This window comes from Paralichthys olivaceus, chromosome 17 (assembly GCF_024713975.1).
Source record: "Paralichthys olivaceus isolate ysfri-2021 chromosome 17, ASM2471397v2, whole genome shotgun sequence".
Lineage (NCBI taxonomy): Eukaryota > Metazoa > Chordata > Actinopteri > Pleuronectiformes > Paralichthyidae > Paralichthys > Paralichthys olivaceus.
This window is the reverse complement of record NC_091109.1, coordinates 7,821,514-7,847,514: the sequence shown is the minus strand read 5'-3', so window position 1 is coordinate 7,847,514 and position 26,001 is coordinate 7,821,514. Positions and strand designations below refer to the sequence as shown.

Here is a 26,001-nt window from a genome sequence, read left to right as displayed (position 1 = left end):
TAAGGAATTGGTTTTATTTCTCTCCCAAAGAACATTCTTCTCAGAGCTTGACCTTCATTACTAATTGGTGGATAAATGATTTGAAAGCAAGCAAGTAGCAGTTCCTGACCACCAGAGATTATCAGGGGCAGTGCTGCATGCTCAAATGACTTGAAGAGAAACAATTCTCAACTGCTTGACATAACCAAAAGCTGCTGTGCTGGAGTCCTAATTAATCACCCTCCTCATTATCACCTCTTTGTTGTCAGCTTAAAGTAGTTTAGTATTTTTTGTGATTAAAAATCTGTTTAGGCCTTGTAATGATTTTGTCTTTTGGTGACCGGTAAAATCTTCTATGAACAATTTCTCTCTGTGTCAGTAAATTTAGACAAGTGTTATTAGCTTCCTGGGTCTCAGAGTGAGTTAGATAGGGAGAAGTCAAAGCCTGCGGGGCCTGTCAGTCAAAGTCCAGTCGATGCAGAGGCTTTGGGTGTCAATAGGAGATGCTATCCTTTCTCATGGGCTCACCTTGAGGCAGTGGACCATGGCGAACCCGACTGCAGCTGCTGATGCTGCCGTCTCTCAACTGAGAACTGCTGAGGAAAGTCATGCGTTGAAAATATGGATGAAGTTGTTGTGCTCTGCTGGTCTTTAACTTTTTGAACGTCTGTGGCTAAAAAACTGTCTGATGTTTTTTGGTTGTTGGAAATGAATCGAGAGTCAAACAATACTGCTGCCATCTTTTACTGGAAAACTCCACCACTGTGACAGTACTGTCCAAAGCCACTTTGATGTAAATCAAAGTTCATAACATCCTCTCTCAAGTGACAGAGGACAGGGCTTCATTTGAGTCATTAAGTGAATCCAGCTGGCAAACAAAGCACTGCACCTTTGCCAGGATGATTTTTATTTCTGCTGCTTCCATGTTGTAAAATTGTTAGTGTCCTGCAGTAATTTCACCGCAGCATTTTCCCTGTGGGGAGCCCTGGTGGGAATGAAGCCCCCAGCACAGGCAGTGACACTCTACCCTCAGTACATGACTTTACCTGCTGCTGAGAAAATGTTTTCCACAAACCCGTTGCGGGAGTAAAAGTTGATTGACCCCGGGCTCAATTCAGAAATTGTTACCCAATGTCTCCTAAAATGTCGTCCGAAATCAGTGTTTCTTTTTGTGATTTCTCATTCACAGATTTGCGTAGACACACACGCATGGCTGTGTAATCTGTCGTCTCTGGCCTTACTCATCACCAAGTTTTGACCCCGCGGCTTAACTAATTTAAATCGTGCCACCCAGATGAAAGCTGTTTAATAAAACATCGCCACTTGAGGCCTAACAGGCCTCACTCTCCCCTTACAAGTCATATAGTCTCATTTATTCATGAATTCATGCAATCATCTCCCCAATTCTCCAAACCGCACAGCTCCTAGGAAACTGTCTGTCAAGCATCTTAGGGGAACTAGTCCGAGGAGATGGAGAGAGAGACGAAGACAGAGAGGAAAATACACACACACAAAGGATTGAGTATGATGTCATTGTCTGATGGCCACCTGATTTTATACCCATAAGGACACTGGACTTACCGAAGCGTTACAGATCTATGTTTCTAGAGCAGGTGGGTGTGTGTGAACAAGTGGAAGCCACTATATCTTCACCACAGAAAAAAAAGGAAGAGTCTCTTGTTTGTTCTTCCTTCTGCTCAATCTTTGTCTCTTTCTCTGGCTGCGAAACATCCACATCATCCTCTCACATCTTCAGTTTGTTGTTTTATTTGTTTGGAGGCCCACAGACAGATTGTTGTCGCCTCATCAGAGACGGCACTGTTCTGACATCATGGCAATCACACGCTGACGCCACTCGAGAAGCAGACCAACACAGGAAGAGAGGGAGAAATGGAGAGAACGAAAGAGGTGTCTTAATGCACTGAGGTCCACGAGTGAAGCCGGGTTTTTTCCAGTGATTTCTTTGTCTGTGTTTTGTTTATCGATGTTTGAGCCTTTACCTTGAAACGAGCCCATGAGAGGAGAGAGACTGAAAGAGAGAAAAGAGAAAGTCAGGAGTTACACAACAAGATACTGATTAGTGAAAGTAAAGACAAATGTTTCCCACACACACACACACACACACACACACACACACAGCCTGAGTGTGCTGCCAAACAGCATCCAAGGTCATTGCCTTATTATCACCCTCCTCTTCTTGTGCACACACACACACACACACACACACACACACACACACACACACACATACACACACACACACACTCCTCTTTCACTCCTTCTTTGCTTCTTTTTCTCCTTCCAACATTTCTCTCACATTTTTTTCCCTGCATTTCACTTCTATATAGTATACTATATATCTGCCTCCTTGACTCCATTTAACATCATTTCACCCCGAATGCATATTTTACTTTTTTTCCCCCCACAATTAAATTTAGTTTGTTGTTTAAGCATAAGATTTTCCCTTAAAAAACAGTAGTATCCTGGAGGTATGGATATTTAGAAAATCGATTTAAAAAAAACAACTTTAATTAGGCGTTAACCTTTCAGCTAAATGTTTTTCTTTTTTCTATCAATGTCTTACATTTCCCGTCTTGTTTCATAACCTTTTTCTTTTCCTCCTACTCTCACTCTTGCAGTTCTTTCATGTCATTCTCCTTCACTGCCTTGGCCTGGTTTCCCTCCCTCATTCTTTTGTCTGTCATTTTTGGATTGTCAGTATGACTGACATGATAAGGCATCAAGGCCGGCGTTGCTGTTGGTGACGCAAAACTGGCTACCATTCAACGCCCGGTGCCTCCACGGCAGTTTGCATACAGCGCATCAGTGGAAGTTAAGATTGTGAGGCTTAATCGTATCCATTATTAGTGACACAGCTTTCCACAGCCCCTTCCTCCCTCTCCATCTTTTTAACACAATACGTATTGTAGCGGTTCACTCAGCAGATTTACCTACGGAGCAGCCCCACAGAGTTTTCAGGAACTCAATGTCTTGCTCAGCTTGAATACCGCTGTCATTTCAGATGACAGTATCTTTAATCACTGGTGTGCACCTCCCCGGCGCCCTTATTTTTCATTTTACAGTCACATCTAACAACTCCTGAGCAGAAATTGGAATGTGCATAATGCATTGTGTAATGAATGTGACATATTTCAGCAGGCTGTCAGCCCCTATGAACACAGGCCATTGCGTACGCAGCACAGTGTGTCCTCAGTCGTGCCTGTGTTTTATTTGTGTGGTAATATCTGTCATCGGGACCAAAGACATCTGGAGTCTGACACTACATATGTGAAAGATGGTGACCTTCCACACCACAGCTTTTTATAGTTTGTCATATTAAAACATGTTGCTCCTCTGTTGTCTCAATATGTTCCCGTCTTCCTAAGCTATCACTCTGCTGCTGCAGCTCTCTTCCCCTCTGATTAGTTTTCTATTTTTGTGTCTCGCATCTCTGTCCTCCTCCGTTTCACACATATGTGTCCTATATTGTCACTATGTCAGTTATTGTGCATCTTGCTCTGTCTGTAGGGATGACCCGAACAAGCAGCAAGGACTAGTTAACATATTTGTGTGTGTGTGTACATACAGTATGTAATAGCCTGTGTGTATAGTATGTGTGCTGTTGCAGGTCATTGAATTTCCGCGTATTAATACAAACTTTCTGCCAACTCAAGTATTTGTGCATGCAGTTGTGTACTTCTACTTTCTCTGTACATGGTTGGAGTGTATTTGTTTATAAACTGTGTGTGTTTGTGTGTGTGTATTTGAGACAGTTTGCTTTTCTCATGGACTAACAAACTGTTTCATTTCTTTTGACATCACAAATAAGTGAAAAATACAATTCAATAACCCGAGCAGGTTCCAGTTGAGCTGTTTTACCCAGGATTGTTTGAATAGATAATGTTCGGGTCTTTTCTGGATCCACTTGAGCATGATGCATTTCTTTTCCATGTACGACATTACACCAATGCAGTTTGTAGATGTAGGGTCTAGTGTTCGGTACCAGAGAGGCACCATATTCATACAATGTCTGAAGCCATTCGTGATTTTAACAGTTATGTTTTACACCTCCCTCCAGAAGCTTTTTTAGTTTTCTGCCTTCCCAAAACATGTGGATAATTGACCCTGTGGGGAGTCCTTTTCAACCTGCACTGTCTGTCCTGAAGTAGTGATGTGCCAGTGCAGTAGTAAGTACTAGCAGAGCTGTGGCTGAACTGACGTGTGAGGTGAAGAAAACATACCCTTCAAATAATCAGAGATATTGTTCACATTCTATCATAGGGTGGCCCTTTCAAGATAAGCGTTATAGATAATGGGTAGATGGACATTCTCTCATTTATGGATACCTCTGAAATAAAGCAGCATTGTCATTTAAACTGTAGTACCCATTATCATTAGTGTAGTTACCAGGATCTTTACTGCTTCATAATGACGTTAGCAGAAATACAATCAGATTTGTTATAATCACATAATTATGTGGTTTATTCTTCAGTATTCTTTAAAATAATGCAAATCAAAACCACTGTTCTGAATCGTGTTTGTTTGTTTTTGCAGGTGTTCTATGGAACCTCTCGTCATGTGATGCTCTGAAGATGCCAATCATTCAGGACGCCCTGGCTGTTCTGACCAACAGCGTCATCATACCGCACTCTAACTGGGACTCTTCCCCCAATCACCATGATGACCGCAAGCTCCACCTCCACACCTCGCAGGTGCTGCGCAATGCTACCGGCTGCCTCAGGTAAAAGCAGCACACATGCATGAGCCCAATGTGATGGGAAGTCAACGTGAACACGTACTGTGTTTTCTTCCTCCTCTATCTCTTTATGTATCTTTTTCTCACACATCAGAACTACAGTAAATACACTCAATCAAATGATCATGTCCTTGATCTAATGAAAAGAGCCAGATAGGCAGGTGCAGCAGAAAGGAAGCTACAGATTTCACTCAAACACCCGGTGACCACGGCAAGTTTCCCAAAACTAACCACAACCAACCTGTCATGTGTCTTGACCAACAGTTGAATTCTGAGTCTGGCTGAAAGATAAAATACTGACAGTGCACGCTTCATCTGTGAGTGAGGTGAGCACCACCTTTCTGCTGCTTTGGGTGGTCCCTGTAGAGACTGCAGAGCTTCGGTGTTTGGAAACAACAAGCGCAGTCAAACAGAGTCTGAGTGACGTTGTGGAGCAAAGATTCACATTCAGACGTGTAGAAGTGTAGGCAACAAACAGAGTGCTGCAAGAATAAGTCTTTCTGTTTAGTTTTTTGTACTTTTGCTCCTCTCAACCCTGATTAAATGGGTTTTAAGTTAGATGTCTGAAATAAGGTAAGACATTCCAATATCTTATACTGCAACATAAGAAACACCAGTAAATACCCAAAACTCTACATGCGTATTTTTATTCATGAACAGTTTAGTGACTGTTTCTATATTGTCATTGCTGTCTTAAATATGACTTGTGTATCATTTTCGGCCTTTTGTACGATACGTCAACATATATTATAAAATCAACTATTTCTTGGGGCTGGCAACATAGTGCCTTGTTTGTCAGCTGCAGCCATCATGGAGTCTTATTTGGAGTCTGTATAAAAAGTGACAAACTATTTGATTCATGTAGTTTAATATTGCTACACTAAGACAATGGACATCTGCTGCAGTGTCCATGGATGTGTTTTTACCAATTATCAATTTTCATATGTATGAACAGGTGGCAAAGTACTTGACTTGAATTGATTGGTTCCTCTCAATGCAGTTCTCACCTGGAACAGCATGTATTGAAATACCAATGCATATAAGTCTGGTAGCCTAAAGAGTTCTTCAGTTCATATTCTAATTATTTCTACCCTGTAGTGCAGTAACATTCACTCTCAGTACTTTTCAACTGACTGACTTTCTTTGTACTATTATTTGAGTCAATCTTTTCTCTTCATTTTAGTTCAACTGCAATTTTTCAATAGTCTGTCCACCTCTGCATAATTCACCAAGGTCTAATTAAACTCTTATTAAACTGTGTGTGTGTGTGTGTGTGTATATTGTTCATATATTATCTTTTGCACTTGATATTTAATTATATCTGTTGAATCTTCACCTTTGTGTGACTACAGATGCACATATTCACCAACTATAACCAATATTCTCTGCACAGTTGTTTCTCTTCCTCCCCTCTCTCTCTCATTCAGTGCGCTCTTGCTCTCTCGCTCTCTCACTAACTTTTGCTGGTAACCATAGCAACAACTCCCCCACTTTTTTTCCCAGTACATTGTGTGTCAAGACTTTCTTTTTGGTTCATTGTGCCGATAAAATATGTTCCTCAGTTGTTACAGCTTGGAATAATGAAGGAGGAACTCACAGCTTTGTAATGCATAGCGTTTATTCGATACACTGCAAAAGTAAATTAGGTGAATCGCATCAAAATGTTGCTTTGCCTAAACAGAACAAACTTTATTCAGTGTCTTTGTTTAGGCGATCCGGCACTAACAATACAAATACTTCTAATGCCATGCCAATACATAAAATAAAGGCATTAATACAAACTGTAATAGCTCCCAGTAATTTTAATCAGGGAACCGTAATGTTGTAACTGATACATCCCACCCCCTCCCGTCTGCTCGCTCATCAAAGCTCGATATGACTTTTTTCATCAGTGGCTAAAGGGACTTCAAGAGGATCTTCAAATTTATGACATCCCTACCTTTAAGTAATTACAATTCTGATTACATTTGCTGGCATCTAGTGTGTGGATCCTTGGTCAGATTATTGCCTTGAGTTGGATTTTTGATCCATGACCTGTGAATGTTTTTTGGGGGGAAGTGTGTGCATCCTGTTTACAATACATTCCAAAAAGTAATTTCAAAATAAAGATTATAGTTCTTGTGTGCATACGAAGCAATGAATATGTGTGCATGTGTCCGTGAATTCAGGAAGGTGCACGTCGGTAAATATGATATTCAGAGTATCAGACAATCAAACCAGTTGCTTTGTGACACGCTGCATTTTCATCCTTGCAGAGGACGTGGCACATGTTCAGCAGCAATACTCAAGTTGTGGCATTCAAACAATGATTGATTGTTATGAAGGGATAAGAAAACATCCCCCACATCATCACACCTCCACCAGCAGCCCGGACTGTTGACACAAGGCAGGTTGGCTGCATGGATTCATGCTGTTGATGCCAGATTCCTTAACCCTGCCATCTGCAGATTCATCACATGAGGATTTGGTTGTCCGGCCTTCAACTGTCTGGTTATGGTGAAGCCTCAGATTGATGTTCTCGGCTGACAGGAGTGGAACTTGATGTTCTACCGTTGTAGCACATCCTCCGTGGTTTGACGTGTTGCACGTTCTGAGAGGCTTCTCTGCTCAGCACAGTTGTAAAGACTGGTTGTCTGACTTACTACAGTCTTTCTGTCAGCTCAAACCATGTCAGGCCACGAGGCATATCCACCCTCAGAGAAAGAGTTACTTGGATTTTTTTTTTTACTATTCTGAGTAAACTCTAGAGACTGAACTCCTCAAACCAGCCTGTCTGACACCAAAACTTACACCACTGACATCCCCTTCCGACCCCTTACTCATGTTTGATGTGAACATTAACTGAAGCTCCTGATTGTTTGTACTACACGCATCACTCAGTGAGTACACAAACACAAACTTGTCATAGTACGCTCACAAGAAAACCTACTTGCATTCTGCAAGCTGATATATCTTAGAAACACCTGTCAGTTTAGCAATATTAGTAAACAGCACTTCAAACTACAGCCTATCGTACAGTAGAATTAATTAACCTTTCCTTCGGTGTAGTTTATTGCCACTCTCACACTGCTTTTACATCCATTTATATAAATCACTGTAACAGTCACTGCTCAGATATTTCCATGTGTCCTTTATGGTTATGGTACATCCAGACATCAAACAAGTCGACGGTGATGGAGGTTGTGATTATGTACCTCTTCATAAAATAAGGGGCAAAAGCAGCAGTTTGTCCCTGTGGTCGGGCAAAGAACCATCATATAGACGCCTGTAGCTTCTTTCCAACTCGCTCAGTTGAAGTGCTTTGCTCAATTAGGCCTTAAAAGTAAAGTATCTTTATTTAACACGTTTACATAGGGTTGATAAATAGTCACAATAATTGTCAGCAAATGTAACACAACATATTCTTTCAGTTATCCTGCCGATGCAGTGAACCTGACAGTTTTAATGGAATGCATGTTTGATAATGAGAAAGCTGGCCATGAAGCATATGTTATTTTTTTCTTGTCTTGTTTTATGTATCCAAAAACCTGAGCCTACCAGAGCATGAGCTCAAATGTAGAATTTAATTTCAAAAGTAAAACTGAGATGGCAGAAATATGATTAATGTAAAAATTGTACATTCATAGATCATTGAGCTATGCTGTTATGTCACTTGTGAAAAAGTACGTGTCCCGCCAAAAAAAAAGGATTTGCAAAAGAATTCCCATGTGATTTGAACCCAATATAATTTAGCTGGATTCATTTCGTTTTGGATACTTTGCCTGTGATAATTTGCCATGTTTTTCATTTACATATTGAAATTCCCTTCACACGCCCACCACTGTACATTTTTTAATTCAGGCAGTGTGTAGTTAACTTATCTTAGTTCACTCTGAAGAGTAACTCTGATCTTTACTCCCCAAAACAGCTTTTGTTCATAAACCACCGAGGCCCAAGACAGGGGAGAAAAAACTCAGCGTCCACTCCACCATCTGTCTTTGAGCTTTGTCCTCGATCATCCACCAGCAGCATGTGCATGAAACCTCATCACTCGCTCTGCACGGCTCCTCTCAGAATGTTTCTAATGGTTACATCCAGCTATTCAATGTCTCTCTAAGGCATTCCAGAGACATCACAAGCAGGCTTTTCCACATATTCATATAATTTTGTGTGCAAGGTGTTGAATTGTGTGTAAGTGCATGTTCGTATGCAATTAACATACCAAAGCAAGGGCTCCAGTCCCTCTAGTCTTTGCAGCATTGTGATCAATGAATCATATGAATACCAGCTTGGGTAATTGTGGTTTTTAAAAATCTCTTCAAAACACGTAAACATTGAATTTCTGGATATTTACATAATTCTTGTTATGAATGTTTTTCTGTCAAACGTCAGCAGGAAGACGCCAATCCAAAACTGCCACTGCTGTTTTTTAAACGCATTCCTCTTGCTATTTAATTTCACAATAAAAAAAAGCCCACCATAGCTCTTATGCACTGTTGTACTCCACCTCAGAGGCTTGGCCGTATAGTGAAGTACCACCTTTGAGTTCTATTTTAAAATGTAAGTACAGCTGGCAGGAGCAGGCTTGTAGCTCGGGTGCATTTAGAGACAGGGCAGCATAAATAAGCATTCAGAAGGTAAAATTCAGCGTGGTGTTTTTTTGTTGTAAACCTCTGTGGCTTTGGTTGTCTGCGTTCTTAATGGAACAGTGCAGGAACTGCCATGGGGGGGTCGGAGGTAGTGTACATGATGATTATACACAATAACTCAATTTCACAAACACCTGTACCAGTGCAGCTCACTAATACCTTTACATTTGCAATAAATATCACACTGGGGGATTTTGCAGGGTTTATTTTGTTTCTAGGTTTAATCAGAGCTGTGCAAATTTTACTCCAGTATTTTTTGTGACTGATTTCCATTATCGAACTTGCATTTGGATTACATTTTATTATTAGCTTGAACAAATGCATCCACCTAAGTGTGGACCAGCATTTGTTATTTCTCCTGGAAAAAAAAAATCCAGTATATGGAAATTATAACTTCCTGTGATGAGTAACGAGGGTACTCACTTATACTGCCAACATATTCCAAAAGTCCCTGTCTGTCTGTCTGTGGCTTGATTAGATCAAGAACTGTTAATCTTAGCAGCTTAACAATCGGCACATGTATTGATTAACAAACGACCGACACTCAGTTGTGCAGCAGTTGTGGCACAGCTTCAGGGTTCTGCAGACTGAGTGCAGTCTTCACCTGCTGCAGCTCCGTTACTGCAGGTGACTTTTACATTTTCAGAAGGAAAACTGCAACCGGCATCACTGCAGGCAGAGCAAACAGGGAGGTTTACAACGGCCCCTGCACTAGCCATGTATAAATCATGACTGAAGAAAAGAGGAGGTGAAACTAAAGCCGTGGTTAATCCAAATTTTAATTCAAAGCTAAATTATATATTACCCCCTCTTGGTATCTGTTGATGCTGACTGGAAAATGTGCCCTTGCATAGATATTCACTAATATTCACTCACCTTCTCTGTACTGAAGTGGTGACAGGAGGATGATGCTTGGAGATTTCTGTCACAAATGAATCATTATTTGCGGTTGTTCTTTAAGGAATGTGTTTATCCCAAAATAAGATGCATCACCTTAAACCTTCAAGACCAAGTTCTCCATTTTTTCCTGTGACGTCTGTAGACTTTTGACTTATCTGTCAAGTTTATTATTTCCTCACTCACTAAGGTGTTTTGTATGAGTGTGTGTGTGTGTGTGTGTGTGTTTGTGTGCGTGTGCGTGTGCGTGCGTGTGTGAACCTCCACATTTGCAGGGGAAGACAAATGATGCTGTCAGCGCTCTGCTCCACACTGTGAAGTTAGAGATCAAATTGTAAAAGCTGCTAAAGGAAAAGGAAAGAACGCAGAGCGGAGGAAAAGATGGCTAAAAGTTGGAAAGATGAGAACAGAGAGAATTCGGTAGTGAGGAACAATGAGACGTAGAGACTCGGAGAAGGGAGCTGAGAGTAATGAAGGTGTTTCTGCTGCTCTCCAGGGTTGTTTTCTATCTCAACGTCTCTTCTGGGAGGTTAAAATGACACAAGGCCACATTGTTCAGTTCCCTGTGTTTCTCAGCTCCATTTCAGAACTCTCACCTCTCTCATTACCCTTCACTGTGTGCGCCTGCGTGTCTGTGTAACACATGAACATGTCACATACCTTTGGGTCAGTGTGTACCAGAGTGTTCATTAGTTAAGTATTATTTCAGACCCGTAGGTCCATATGAAAAATACAAAATCACAACAATAATGACAATAATCACACAAAGTGGGATACCCACAAATTAAAAACACAAAACCTGAGATATTTTAATTGGTTCTGTTTTGTTTTTTTTATTTTGTGTCTGTCGCATGTCAGAACAACACCCACTGGCTCGTGGTGAATCCTGCGGAGGATCTCCTGCTGTGTCCTCACATCGACATCATACGACACACTCCAGAGATTTAAGTGTTCAGGTCATGTCTTAATGCAGATTTAGAGTTATCCATGACTATAGCTGCACGAGAAATCTAAAAAGTGCTTTTTTAACAATAAAGAGAAACATTGTGTGGCAACATGTTGTGCAAACAGTTCACAGCACTGACGCTGCACATCATTATCATCGCATAAATCAATCCGAATGCTGTGATCTCACCTTGTGTGCAACATGTAGAACTTGGCCTGCCATAAAGAACATGTTGTGTGCGTACATATGTGTATCTACATATGTGTATCTACATATGTGTATCTACATATGTGAGCACACACTCACACATTTGTGGCCACTGAAAGGCACATATGAAAGTGAATCACAGCCAGCCTGGGGAGTTGTGTCTATGATAATGGGACTGAACTGGTGTCAGGGCATCAGGGGTTTGGATAACGGGTGTGTGCTAGTGTGTCTGAATGTGTGTAGTTCTGTGTGTGTGAGCCAAGCAGCCAATGATCCTGATGGACGCATATGTTGTCTATTCAAACGTGTGCATGCCCACACATACACACACCGTGTTATCAGGCCAGACACAGGGTCTCCTGCAGACGGGTTCCCATAGCCTCCATTCAGGGGATGTTTACCTCCCCGCAGGTTGTTGGTTTCTTGCCAAGCCAGAAAGAAAAAGCTGCCGCCTCCACTCCACAGACTGTTTGTTACGTGTGTGTTTCTGTGCTCATCAGGATCACACCTTCGGGAAACACTTTCAGTTTGTTTCCTTTCAGACACCCACAGATGTGGAGGAGAAATTGGATCCATTATTAGATGAATCGATAATACTGAGTCTGTGTCAGAATGGAATTTGTTTCCATATATTTATTCCATTCATATTAATTGGTGTGTGTGTGCATTTGTGCCATCTGGAGATGACCCTCTGCTGCCTGCGCCGTCACACGCACGCACGCACACGCGCCCCAGCTGTTGGAGACAAAGTCACTCAGTGGTCATTAGTTCCTTAGGCAACATTAGTGAGCCAACTGTCTGAGACACACTCATGTTCACATCTTTCGTGTCCATGTTGCATGAATCTTCAAACAACTAAAACAACTGACAGTGACAAATCAAAAATGATTTGTTTAGTGACTCAAAATCAAACAGTTGCACAGTGGAAACCAGAACTAATGCCAGATAAAAAACATAATAACCCTCCTGGTGTGAGTGGTGGACAATGTGTTCACTGATTATCTCTGAAGATGAGGACTTGTTATCGTCTGCGTGTGTTTGTTTTTAGCAGGATGACACTAAAACTAATTGATTTCCCTGAAATGTTGTGGAGAGATGCTTTGTGAGATAGGGTGGTTTTCAACATTTTCATTGATTCCTTTGAGAATAATTCATGGATCTTGATGAAAAACATCAGGCATATGTTCAAGTACATAACTTTATTTCAGTAAGGCAATGACCAAAAGAAGAAGGTGATGGAAGGCTGTACTTCATCCTGGCAGCTTTCATGTATATTTGTGTATATATGTATGACACCACTATAGAAATGTTTTGGGTGTATTCCATGCCTGTTGAACAGTAGGGAAGAAATGAGGGAGAGAGAAATGTAACAAAGATCTCCAGCCAGAGTTTAAAACCAGACATGTTGTGGTTCATGGTTGGCATCTTTCCCCAAGCCACAGAGGTGCTGCTGAGAAAAAGAGAATATCCTACTGTAACGATATAAATGTTCCCTGTTCTTAAAGTCCTTATGTGACACCCAGCTTCTAAGTTAACTGCGGCTGCCTGGGACGACATGTTTTATCATCCTCAGCTCTGCTTTAAATTAAATTTGTTTCAATTTAACTGCAGACTGCCTTTTTTTCATTTCCTGGTGTTTTTGTTTTCATTCATTCCATCTTTTCTGTATTTTGTATTTTAATGTTGCTGGCCCGTGCAACAGCACTGCAATAAATATTTTAATTTGGGGTTTTTTCCGGAAAGAGGGTGCATGCCACGATTCTCTATGTGTTTACTGCCAAAATTCCTCACGAGAGTAGGCCAAATGTTTATTACATTTCAGAAATGCAGTAATTACTAAATATTACCATTTGATGGCAAATTGTATCATTACACAGCTAGTACACATTGCATTTTTCCAAATATCCTGAGTCAGGAAATGGCTTTATCTTTCGGACTGGCACTAATGGTACTTTCCTGTTTCTTCAAACAAACTGTTGAATTCAATTGGGATGTTCAATCAGAGTCTTTGTCTTGTTGGAGGTAATTATTTAACAACACAGGATAATGGGTTGGACTGAAGGAATGACAGCAGATGAAGTTTAAGGCTGTGTCCCAATTCCTCTTCCTTGGCCCTACCCCTAAATATGAAATGCCCATAGTGACACTTCTGACAACTGGAGGACAGACGGGACAGATTGATCTATTGATCAATACACAGTCAGTCAGCTTGTTTATATCTGTTTTTTCAATGTTTGTCCTGTCCATAGATATTTCTGCTTCGCACTGAAAACATTATAACAATAGCGGGAACGTTTTTCTCAGTCTTCATATACGGGACATGTGAGTAACGAACTCAAACTGTTTCCAGTCTTTAATGTTTAACGCCGGGAATGGTGATTTTCCTTGTCACACCAATGCAACTACATTTTATTTGCTCTTGGATTCAAATAATAAAAAAAGATGTTCTGCTGGATAAAAAATGAACTACATACTTACATTTATGAGCATTTTACCCTCTGAAATGAGACACAGCTATTGTCTTTAGAATATGATTTGGGAAAGAAATAGTACTTGCAGAGTTCTGCGTCTTCAGGAGGATCAAAACCGATTTCAGCCGTTGTTCGTAGTCTTGGAAACAGTGAGCGTGCTAGAAAAGATCTGGCTGTGACACTAAACTTTTTAGTAAGGTCTTAAACTACTGCAGGGTGTAATCAGTAGCCCCAGAAGAAGAAAGCAGTGATGTAATGCAAACTTATACAAAAGGCGCTGTCTGTGCTCAGGTGTTGAGTTCTGCTGCGTAAGAGCCTTGAACATTATTTGTTTTTCTACCTATCTTTGAGTTAAGAACTTTAAATTTTTGGTCCACAGCAGAATCAAGGACATGTTCACTCACATTCTTGACTGTGTGTTTAATGCCTGTGAAAGATATTTCACTTTGGCTTCCACCCCATTATAAGACATCAGATATAAGATGTATAAAAAAAATCTCAGTAGAGGTATTCAAGGCTGAGTGTTCAAGCAACAAATAATCCAGCCTCTCTCTCACCAACCCACCTCCTGTCTTTGGTGAGTAAACATTTGTCAAGGTGAAGCATTTTCACTGCTTTGTTGTTTTATGTCGGCTTGACAGAGAATCGTGTCTCTGCTAAGTGGGTTTTCCATTGTGCGCTTGTTTGCCCATTGGCATTCAAAGTGGGTAAAAATGATTTGACCTTCTCTTTGAAGCAGGCAGCCGTGGACGTGAAGTTTTAATTGAGTTCTCGTGTCCTCGCCTTTCTCTTTCCAATCAGTACAATAACTGATTGACCTCATCTCACATGGACTTGTGGAACAGCTGTGATCTCTTCAGTGTGCCGACGTGATGGATGAACTTTCATGACATCACAGTCTCCTCGTTCATGTAACTTCTGTGTGTCTCATCGGTTTTGTTTTGACATTCAACCATTTAAAAAAAGATGTTTCAACTTATGTTACCAACCTTCAATAAATGTTCTGTGGTTTCAATTGATTTCTTTCCAGATAATTATAAAGAGACATTTAAAAAACACACCATGTGGATATATGGTTTGTTTTTTTTGAAGGCTGTGATAGAACAGTGTGATGACACTGACATATTTGGAAACCTTGTGTTTTTGCCTTGTCACTATTCAACTGAACTGAGAGTCATTGATTCTGCCGATTGTGACTGTGCAGAGGAATTATATTGAGTGGTTGTAACAATGAGTTCTTCAGATTGCATGTGTGCACGCTTGGGTGTTCAGACACACACATTACTACTAAATGCTTGTTATGGCATTGATTTCTTAAAATGGGTGTCAAACACATGAAGCGTACACTGACACTCAGTACTACAAATCATTTCTTGCTTTTATATTTCACAGATTATTATTTATTTTTATTTTTTTAAAGTTTGACTGAAGGAATTTCAGAATCAGTGTCTTTAGTTTAAACCTGCTTGTTATTGTATCTTTAAAAGAAAGTCACTTTTGTAAAGTGAACTGTTATTCATTGAGCATTTATACATTTATTTGCTTTGTGCTCCAACAGGTGTTTTACATGGGGAATAACATTATCTATCCGAGAGTCCGATGAATGAATCAGTGTCCTTCACTGTGCGTGTGTGTGTCACACACAGCTCCGTGCTGAAACCCAAAGAAAACACCCCACCCACCTGTATCTCCCAGTTTAAATTAAAATTCATTGTTTCCGTGCATCACATTGGCAAAGCTGCTAATAAATGCAACAATATTGTCAAATTATCAAAGCAACCCTGGTGTGTGTGTTGGCTGTGAAGTTCAGGCAGCGACTGCTTTACTAAAGCAGCTTTTTTTCCTCCCCTCCTTTTCCCTTCTCTCTTTTTTTTTTGGAGTCAAGTCAAGTGCTTTAAATTGAAGCGAGCCTTCGGGGCATAGATTGAGATGTATCCAGAATTTTAATGCTCCCTTTTCAATTGTTTAGTTTAGGGAGAGCTGCCAGCTCCCCAGTATCTGTCTCTCTTCCCCTCTCTCTCGCTCTCACTCTCTCTCCTCCTCTCTGCCTGTCTCACTACATCTTGCGTCATATGGGCTTTCCTGCTTTTTTCTGTCTTACTGTCTTATCTTACCTCCTCACCAACTCTTTGTTTCTCCGTTCACTATTTGGCAAACTAACACACACACTTACTGACCTGTAGTCTCTGTGTGTGTGTTGCAGGAATGTAAGCTCTGCAGGTGAGGAGGCAAGACGAAGGATGAGGGAGTGTGACGGCCTGACAGACGCTCTGCTCTACGTCATTCAGATCTCACTGGGCAGCGGCGAGATCGACAGCAAGGTGTGTGTGTGTTTAGGATTTGTTGCATAACCGTGCCTGCATAAATTCATTCATGCTGTTTTTTCTGATTCAGTCTTCATCCACTGAGCTTTACATTCAAATCATGCCAGCAGGGGCGGATCCAGGGGCGGACAGGGGGGGCTCTTGACTCAGCTGAAATCTGTGCCCCTTTCACGTCAGAAGTATTTGTTTGAATTTTTTAAGAAAGCTATAGAGCCTACAGGAAATTAATGAAATGTACACCTTACTGAATGAGGAAATTTGCATGGCTGATGGACAAATAATTGTCTCCACTGTATAAATTGTGGCCCCTTTATGGCACCTGATCCTAGATCTGCCACTGTACACCAGGTAAACTAATCATACAGTTGTGTGTGTCAGGCGGCAGGAGAGAATATTAGCTCCTGACATCTCTTTTAGACTCAGACGACAAAGTCAAACTTTTTTCAGGGGATAAGAAACCTGACTCTGCTTTCACTGCCAACTGCAGCCATGAGAAAATATGTTTTTGAGAAGTATTCAATTCAGTTGAGCTCATGTTTTATTTAGGGAAAATTAAACTCTTAATTTAAAGAGTAGCAAAACATCTTGCTGCCAATTTAGCTCTGCTAGTAGTTAAAGCTGAGTGGGTTTATGTTCATTTTGCATTTTTCTATTTCTATTGACGTTGGCGTAGTGTACAGTATAATGCATGTGTGCTCATGACTCAGTGTGTGTGGGCCAGTCAATGCTATACAAATAGTGTTGTGGATGGCCGACTTCTCAAGGTCTCCCCAGCCTTTCTAAATGGCCATCTTTAATCACTGTTTAAACGTCCACCCCTCTCCTCCCTCTGACTGAAGTCATCAGACCAGCGCTCGTAACTAAGACTGATTGGCAGCTGTAGCAGCAAGTGGTCACAGTCACAGCATTGATGCACATTAGCCACATGTTGTTTACCTTTTTGCATCGCTGGAGACATTATGTTTTTGGGTTGTCCGTCCATCCGTCCATCCATCTGTCCCATACTTGTAAACACAATATGTAAATGGTAAATGGTCTGAATTTATATGGCGCTTTTCTAGTCTTTATGACCACTTACAGCTCTTTACATTACGATTCACCCATTCACACACATTAATACAGTGCATGTATGCGGAGGACACACATCACTCATAGACTGTCGGCACAGCTGTCAGGGGCAATTTGGGGTTTAGTGTCTGGCACACTTTCCGCCCAATATCTCCAGACTGCCTCAGGGGATTTTTAAAAAATTTCTTACAAATGTTCCCTTGACTTGTGGAGGAACTGATAGAATGTGGTGGTCAAAGGTCGAGATCACAATGGCCTCACAAAACATGTTTTTGGCCTCTTGAACATCACATCTCAAGTCTACAGGGAATTTCTTCACCTTTTGATCAGTTGTCACTTAAAGTTAAAATTATAAAATTTCACTGGTCGAAGGTCGAAGGTCACAGTGACCTCAGATGAATCTGGAAAAAAATGTATGTAGACTGAAACTGCACTGGTTAGTGGAGGCATAGAACTGCAGGGCAGTATTTTAAGTTTGTTTCTGGTGCGAGGGAAAGAGCTGAAGCTGGAGCGTAAGAAATTCAAGTACAAGCTGGGGCTCTTTGAGTGCAAGCGCAGTGTTCTGAAATCAATAAGTCCTGCTCTCGAAGCTTCATAAGGGAATACAGGCAAAACTTTTCAGTAACCTTTCTTAGACTGTTTTTTTTTTAAAGACTGTTGCACAGTTTTAAGAGTGTATATTATTTGCGTTCTTGAGAGGGACCCAGTGTTTGGTGTTCTCTCACTGACACATGCCCCTGACTTTCCTGTACCTTGTAATCATTTTGAAGCCTTTAGTTTTCATTCCATAAACCATGCAACCAGAAAGAATAGCTATCAGAATTAATGTGAAATAACAGATCGAAATACGAAATGTCACAGTAAATTGAAAATAAAACACAACTCCTCCTGCATCATTCTATAATGGCATGTGATTGGAGTTTCAGACATGACTGCAGCTCGCTGGAGTGAGACGTTATGGTTTTTTTGTTGCATCTTTTGAGGCTTTTCAGTTACACTACTTGGTTGTTTTTGTGTAAACGGGCGGTCAGACAGCAAGAAGATGGATGATTTGCCTTTGTCTATTTCCACTCTGTTGACTCGATGACTCCCCTTTTTACACACACACGCATATCCAAGAACACACACACTCACGATGACAAGAATCGAATACATGCACTGTATGACACACACACTCTTGTGTTCCCAGGCTGGCAGCATCACCTCTACACCTGGTGTTTAATGGGGTGTGACGCGATATATTGGACTTGTAATTTCTCCTCATTTACCTGAGTTTCTTTTGATCTAATCACAAAGTTGGAGCAAACAAAATAAAGAAGAAAAAAATCTCTCTCTCTCACTTTCTCTGTCTGTCTCGTGGGTGGGGGTGGAAGGCCGGTAGTGTGAAAGTGCCAGAGTGGGTGTTCTTTTATAATCATGCTTTGACTGTGAGTTTGTGCTGTGTTACCTGGCAAGATGTTTCATCAGACGACATCAAACACAAATCTCCCGCCTCAGCTTTCACACTTCATTCATTTAAATCTCTCTGTTCTATACTCTCACATTTTTTATATTACTCCCTCGTCGCCTCATGTCTCTCCTCTCCCATCTCGTACTTCGTCTCCAGACCGTCGAGAACTGCGTTTGCATCCTGAGGAACCTGTCGTACCGCTTGGCTGCCGAGACTTCCCACGGCCAGCAGGGGGGGCTGGAGGAGCTGGACAGCCTGCTCTGGGACGCCAGCGGTCGCGACGGAGAGAGCTCAGGATGCTGGGGCAAGAAGAAGAAGAAAAAGAAGGGGGTTGACCAGGTGAGGAAGGAGATGATGGAGGAAATAGTGGGGATGTCTGAAGTCTGTGGTACGCTACTGGATGGATGAACACCATTCTCCAGAAAGATGGTCCCTCATTGGTGTTTGTGTGGCTGGTTGAGACAACTAATACAAAACCGCTCTTGATATTTGGAAGGCGAGAGCATACGATATAATATCACACCCAAACCATTCACTGATTCTTCACACTCCTTATGTGCTGTCATTATGTTTCTCTGCTCATTTATTCAGATTTTGATTTTCCACCGTCTGTAAATATACACATGATTTCAAGAGTAAATAGGGCAGCTTTCATGATGAAGCAGGAATCCGTGGTTCTTGCTGCCTTGCTGAGCAGGGACGCGTGGTAAATAATGGAAAACAGGGATGAAAATAAAATTTGACAGCTTCTTCCATTATATATTGACTAATGAGTCACTTTTTTTGTGTGTCTGTGTGTTGCATTCTTAAAAGTGACAACCCAGCTGGACCAAACTGATAAATGTGAAAATCAAATCTGTGTTTTTACCGGATTCATGCGACACATTCTCTTTACAGCTTCCCACTAGGCGTTTTGTATTGAGAGAGAAAGACAGGAGGAGGAATTTTCTTTTAAATTACATTTGGAGATAATTAAAGCTGTCATCGGTTCAATCAGAAAAATGCTGGTGAATGAAGGAAGGGTGAAGTTACACTTAAAATCTAAATTTCTTTTGAAACTGGAACATTTTTACATTGTTCACCGATGGCTACTATGAAGATGACAACATATTTACTGTTGTAAAGACGTTGGTATCCCATTATATGCACTATATGCTTGACTGGTATTGGCAAACAGGACAGGATATGTTTCTACATAGCAGAAAATGTAGAGCTTAAAATCCCAGAACATCTAGCAACTTTAGTATTTTCTGAGTCTTACCCAAACATAATTGACCATGTTAAATCTACTTAGAGAATTTTAGATACACAAATGAACATTCAACCTATGTTTATGTCCCTAGGCAATAGAAAGTACTCTCATGTCAAAGAGTCGATTCCCCATGTTGTAGTTTCTCCACAGACTTCAAACTATGAAAAGGCTTTGATTTCATGATCAGAGAATCTATGTATAGATGAAAAAAACACAGCACCTCTCCAAAGACACACTCTAGCCTAGTTTACCTTGAGACAAGGTGATGGGGGGAGAGCAGTGGAGCGAAACCGAGAAGGTTGATGGGTTAGAGGAAAAAATGAAGAGTGGAGAGAGGAGGATGGAGAAAGAAAAAAAACAGGGAGGAGAAGGAGATAAATCAGGACAGAAAGAATCAACAGGAAAGAAAGAAAGATAAGAGAAAAGGGAGGAGATAAACAGGAATAAAAGAGGAGAAAGAGGCTCCCAGTAACAAGGTGTGGAAGATTGAAGAGGATGGAGGTATAGGTTGAGAGTGGAGACTTGAGGTTTATACCTCAAAGTGAAGGCAGAAGTAAAATATTTTGTCTTAGTGTCTCTTTTCATCTCTCTTCTGTCTAATCTTTGCCCTTTGTCGTATCTCCTCTCCATCTCCATCACAACGGTTTGACAGGGAGTGATTTACAGGCTCTTGGAATTTCTTATATGTTTGAAGCAGGGATGCTGGAAGTAGGGTTGTGAAGGGGCTGCGGAATCTCTGGCAAGCGGCTGTAACTGCAAAACAAAAAGGTTTACTCAACAGATTAATGAAAAAAATGTATTAGCATGTAGTCAATTAATCATGTTTATTTATAAAATGGTTAAATGTTGTAAAACCAATAGAAACTTATAATATATAAATCTAATATATAATCTAAATAAATACAAAAATCATGCATGTGTCACCTCTTATCTCTGACTGACCAGCAACCAAAGACTTAGACACAGGACAACATGTGCTCATTGACAGATCTTTCTTTCTTATAATGCAGATATGGATATAAAATGATATGGAGAACAGAGATAAACTAAATGGAAAGAGTAAGGATATCCACTCCTTTCCAAATTCCCTGCTAAGGTTTATTAAGAGTAACAACACACACCCTTCTTTGACCTCCAGTATTTTTGACTTTTCACCTGTCCTTAGTCCAAATGTCCTTGTTCGTACAGCTCTTCATGAATGAAAGTCCCATTCTGTGTCATCTCTCTGCAGTGGGATGGCGTGGGCCCATTTCCAGACACGGCGGAGCCTCCAAAAGGGGTTCAGATGCTGTGGCACCCGACCATTGTCAAGCCCTACCTCACCCTGCTGTCTGAATGCTCAAATCCCGACACATTGGAGGGAGCAGCCGGGGCTCTGCAGAACCTGGCTGCAGGCAGTTGGAAGGTAAAATTCTAAGTTAAGAATATTTCAGCTATTTCATGTTTTTTTACTTTGCTTTTCCCAAGGTTATTTATTGAAGGTCAGTTGGGAACAGAACAAATAAAGATCTTGCAGAAATTACATTCAATTTTTCCTCTTATCCTACCATAGTCATCCCACCCATATTTCATATAGTGTGATGGTGATAGTAAGGAACAGTTACTCAGAGATTATTGGCTGAGAACAATCATTGATAAAAAGGTTTCCAACACATTTCAAGCCCTTTTCATACAGACACTGGAATCAGCCCTCAAGAGTATATGGAGCATTAAAAATGGGCGGCTGCATTAAAAATGTGTCTGAGTTGAAATATGGGGAAGAATATTCTCATCATAAACAATAAATAGGACAATGCATTAAGAACTTTTATTTTCCAAGCTTTTTTGAAGTACACAATGTGCATGAAAAAGGAGCCATTTTAAAAATGTGTGGCTTTGCTCAAAGCTAAAGAGCTCCCAGTAAACAAGGAACGAACAACATGTGCACCTTACTTAATCAGGACTTGTGGATGGAAGTTGAACATATAATTGGCCCCTCTGTGTAAATTGTTGCCCCTTTATGGCCCCAGAGTTAGAAAAAATGCTAGATGTGGTGTGAGGGAGGTGTGTGTATTTTTAATTTGCTAAGGGCCACTATTTTTAGATGAGTAGAGACAGAAAAAAATGATTGGGGGGCAGGTGGCCTTCAGGAAATCACATTTTCTATTTTTAGCCTCCCTGCATGTGTGTGTACATGTGTGTGCTTTGTTGTGTCTGCTCCAAGCAAGCTCCCACTCCCATCTAGGAGAATTCCACTGTTGTACAGTATCCAGAGAAAAAGCCGTGTGGTGGTGCACTGCTGGCAGACACGCAATCTGCTCACTAAGCTCTTGGCAAAAACATATTATAGATAATTTCCCTCCGAGTGTGAATTATTTCCTGAAGTGATTATATGAACCAGAGTTTGCCCAATTCTGTGTTTTAACCATAACATGTCCAGCAAGGTAAATTATTCTTTTGACAGAAGCTGATATCCAATCTTGGGTGTTGTTTAACGCCTCCCCAGTCTGCTGCTGTTGACCCACAAGGCGGCACCTCTTGAGCTGTTTAATGTCGAGTGGATCCATTTAAGTGTACTTTGATGGTTATTGAGGGAGAATAGAGTGGTCTCTGAGCTCAAAACCTTTCTGGTTCCTCTTGGAGTATATCACTTGCGAGTCAGTGCCTCCGCCACTCTCATATTGCCCCTGAATATAACTTCTCCCACACGACCTTGCTCATTCTGCTTCATCCGTCACTTTTCCCATTTCCTACCACAACCATTTAAAATCACAGCCTCCAGTTAAAAACAAAGAAAGAAACACATTGATTGAAAACCAGGTTCGACCATATTTTAGGTGAGCCAAAGAAGCATGGTTCCATTAGCAAGAAGGTGGTAGTGTTTTAATTCTTGGAGCTCTGTGGACACAAATATCCATGATCTTTTTCAAGCACTAAGTTGCAAACACATAAATATCAGTCCCTTAAACATGCTTGGTTATTTTCATCCAGACCCATGAATTATTCTTTGAGAAATCAGCCAAAATGTTGAAAAATGTTCAAAGTTCAAATCCTGGATGGGTCCTTCATACGGATATGCACAAAGGTTTTTTTTCTCTCATCTGTATATCCGATAGTTTTTCTATAGTTTGTGAACTAACAGTCAAAAACGCAGATGAAAACATAACATCCCTTGCGGGCGTAAATATATCCCATTCCTGCAGTGGCCAGATTTTGCCATTTAACCCATTCCTGGTTTCTCCCTCAGTGGTCGGTGTACATCCGGGCTGCTGTGCGTAAAGAGAAAGGCCTTCCCATCCTGGTGGAGTTACTGAGGATAGACAATGACAAAGTGGTGTGTGCCGTGGCCACCGCACTCAGAAATATGGCCCTGGACATAAGGAACAAGGAGCTCATTGGTGAGTACTAACAAAGACTTTTCCTAGAGCCGATATTAGGAGGTGAATCATCCCCCTACCTGTGAGATGAAATCACTGCATTCAAGCTATATGCATTTATACACCCTGCACTGTTATGCTCAGTTGCCATATTTGTCATTTGAGCCCATTGATTAGATTCCTTCAGAGCCGTTCTTTTGTGGTTTGTTGCTCTCAGGTTGTTTTTCATTCAAGTATTCAAGTCAAGACGTTGTGTTAAAGTGATGCAACACCAGGGTAAAGAGCCTGTAGCATCAATTAGAAGTAATTGAACACAAATAATAACCTGCAGTAGTAATAATGACAATATAATAAAAGTAATAATAAAAGCCTCTGCCTGTTAGCAGTAATATAGTGTAATGGCTAACCTGGCTCAACCATGGAGAACTAAACATGCATGATTTACACCTTTTATATATTGCATTTGATTGAGAAATAAGTGGTAATGATAAACTAGGATCAATTCCATATAATGGCCTTTAAATATAGCTTCACATGCTGTCATATGTTTGATTTTACATAAAAACTTCTTTAACTAAGGTCAAGCTGTGTTCATTGGTGCGTGAGAGAATTTGCCTCTTTAGGAAAGACTGGGCAAGTCGTGTGTCAGGGAATTAAACTGGTAGTTGATGTGCATTTGAGATGAGAAGACGATGGAGGTGGTGTACCAGAGCAGAGCATCACTTCAAAGGTTTAGCATGAGGCTTTGAAAACAGCAGCGCACGACGGTAATGAGTGACCCTCCTTCAGGCTTTCTGATTGGAAGCCACAGCTAAGGGATCACTAATTAACCTGATATATCTTTGCTGTGTGTGTGTGGGGGGGGGTATCTGTTTCACACACACACTGATGCCATTTCTTTGTGTGTGTCCTGCATGTGACATCACCCCCATGTCTCTGGTATCTGGTTATCTCAGCTTCCTGGTGGGCTCAGCTGGTTTCTATAGCAACCCTCAGTCATGTAGGGGGCCTCTGGAGCCGCTCTGGGTTTTTACCAGAGTGTTGTAGGAGCAACAAGGAATGCCATCGGCAAAGCTCAGCACGCACATACAGCAATGGTCCGGCTGGTGCATGGCAACGGATTATGGGATGATTGAAACACTTTGTTCGTGTGTATTTTTGTGTATGTTTCAATAAACCAGCAGATGAATCAGCAACTCAGTTAGGCCTTAATAATAAGTTAGGCAGTGTAGAAATGAACAGTTACTTTAAGTTGTGCTTTTTACCCATTAAAAGATTAGCAAAGATGTTTTGATGTCATCCTTTTCCCAATATCTCCTGTGTCTCTCCACAGTGAGTTTTCCAGTCATTACAGTTAGTACTATTAAAGACTTCTAGTCATGAGAAAGGAGTTATCAGAAAGCAAAATGCAAATAAAAGCAGCAAGGTCCAAATTATATACATTCATCGATATCAGTTTTCTAAATATGGCTCATATTTTCAGAAAATGTTAAAATGTTAACAAATGTGATAAAACCTCCTGGATCTGTCTCAGACACTTGGTTTTTAAGGCCCCTGTCTCTTTCTTTACTTCCTGATAAACCCCAGTCTGCTCTGATTGGCCATCTTGCCCTCTCTGTTGTGATTGGTCAACCGCTTCTACTACGTGTAGGAAATGTCGGCCTCCACTCTCGCTTTACCTGGTTTTGTAAGGGGGCGTACCAGATTAGGCGAATGTGGGTCACCTGACATCACATTGAGGAATTATTGATGAGTACTTTCAGGAACTTCAGGTGCAGAGTATTTTTAGAGGAAGACCTTTTACACACACATGAAAGATGTATAAAACACCAAAGGGAAAATATTATATTGCGACCAGGATTAAATTCTAGTAAGGTCAACATGGCCATTACGTCCCAATGTGTGCTTAATTAAGAATGTCAATATTTAATGGCATTTCAAAGTTTCGAGGTTTTTTTTCACCTTTTTTCAGTTAATTTTCTCTGTATCTTATTGTCTTAAAGTGTTTATTATGAACTAACTTTGTGTTTTTTACATCAGGCAAACAAAAATAATGAGCTAAAAGCAGCTAGAATCTGTACGGAGCTGCAGGGTGTCCTGCCGATTCTCACAGGGATTGTCTTCACCAGCAACCTTCTCAGGGTTTCATTTGTTCAATATAAAAATTACTAATTGCTCTGTGAGCCTAATGAGACTGCAATGATAACACTGGCTCTGTTTAGCAAGCTAACAGGGGAATAAACGATCAGCTTCCATTTACAAATCAGATCAGTCAGCTTCTCTACACGGTCAAATGGTAAATGAGAGATAAAGTGACAGGGTCAGTCACACGCAGAAGGACAGAAATTGTCAGAGACGCAGAAAGAAAAAGGAAAGAGAAAATTGAGAGGGTGTAGAGGGTTGAACCTTTGCTTTAGGCAAAAGTGCCAGATGATGGTGTAAACGTTCACGAGCTCTGTTCGCCGTTGTGACTCTAACCTCTGTGCACACTGACTCCTTTTCTTTAAACAGTGCACGTCTGCAAAACAACAGTTTAACCCACATCAGCAAAACAATTTCACAGGGCTTTTGTGTGTCTTTGTAAGATCAAGGTTCCTACCTAATTATAACATTGCTTTAAGAAGACTGTATCTTTCTGAAAGGAAAAAAACAAATCTTCATCTGTTA

The 26,001-nt window shown here is 40.9% G+C and overlaps 1 protein-coding gene across 2 annotated transcripts in view; it reads left to right on the top strand.

Annotated features, from left to right (window-relative positions):
* ctnnd2a (catenin (cadherin-associated protein), delta 2a) overlaps positions 1-26,001 on the top strand; it is a 282,204-nt gene that overhangs the window by 224,510 nt on the left and 31,693 nt on the right. For both annotated transcript variants that reach the window (XM_069512837.1, XM_020087845.2), the window contains 5 exons: positions 4,534-4,720; positions 16,088-16,205; positions 18,883-19,065; positions 21,210-21,383; positions 23,205-23,355. In XM_069512837.1, coding sequence (XP_069368938.1) covers positions 4,534-4,720; positions 16,088-16,205; positions 18,883-19,065; positions 21,210-21,383; positions 23,205-23,355 — 813 coding nt within the window. The remainder of the gene's footprint in view (positions 1-4,533; positions 4,721-16,087; positions 16,206-18,882; positions 19,066-21,209; positions 21,384-23,204; positions 23,356-26,001) is intronic.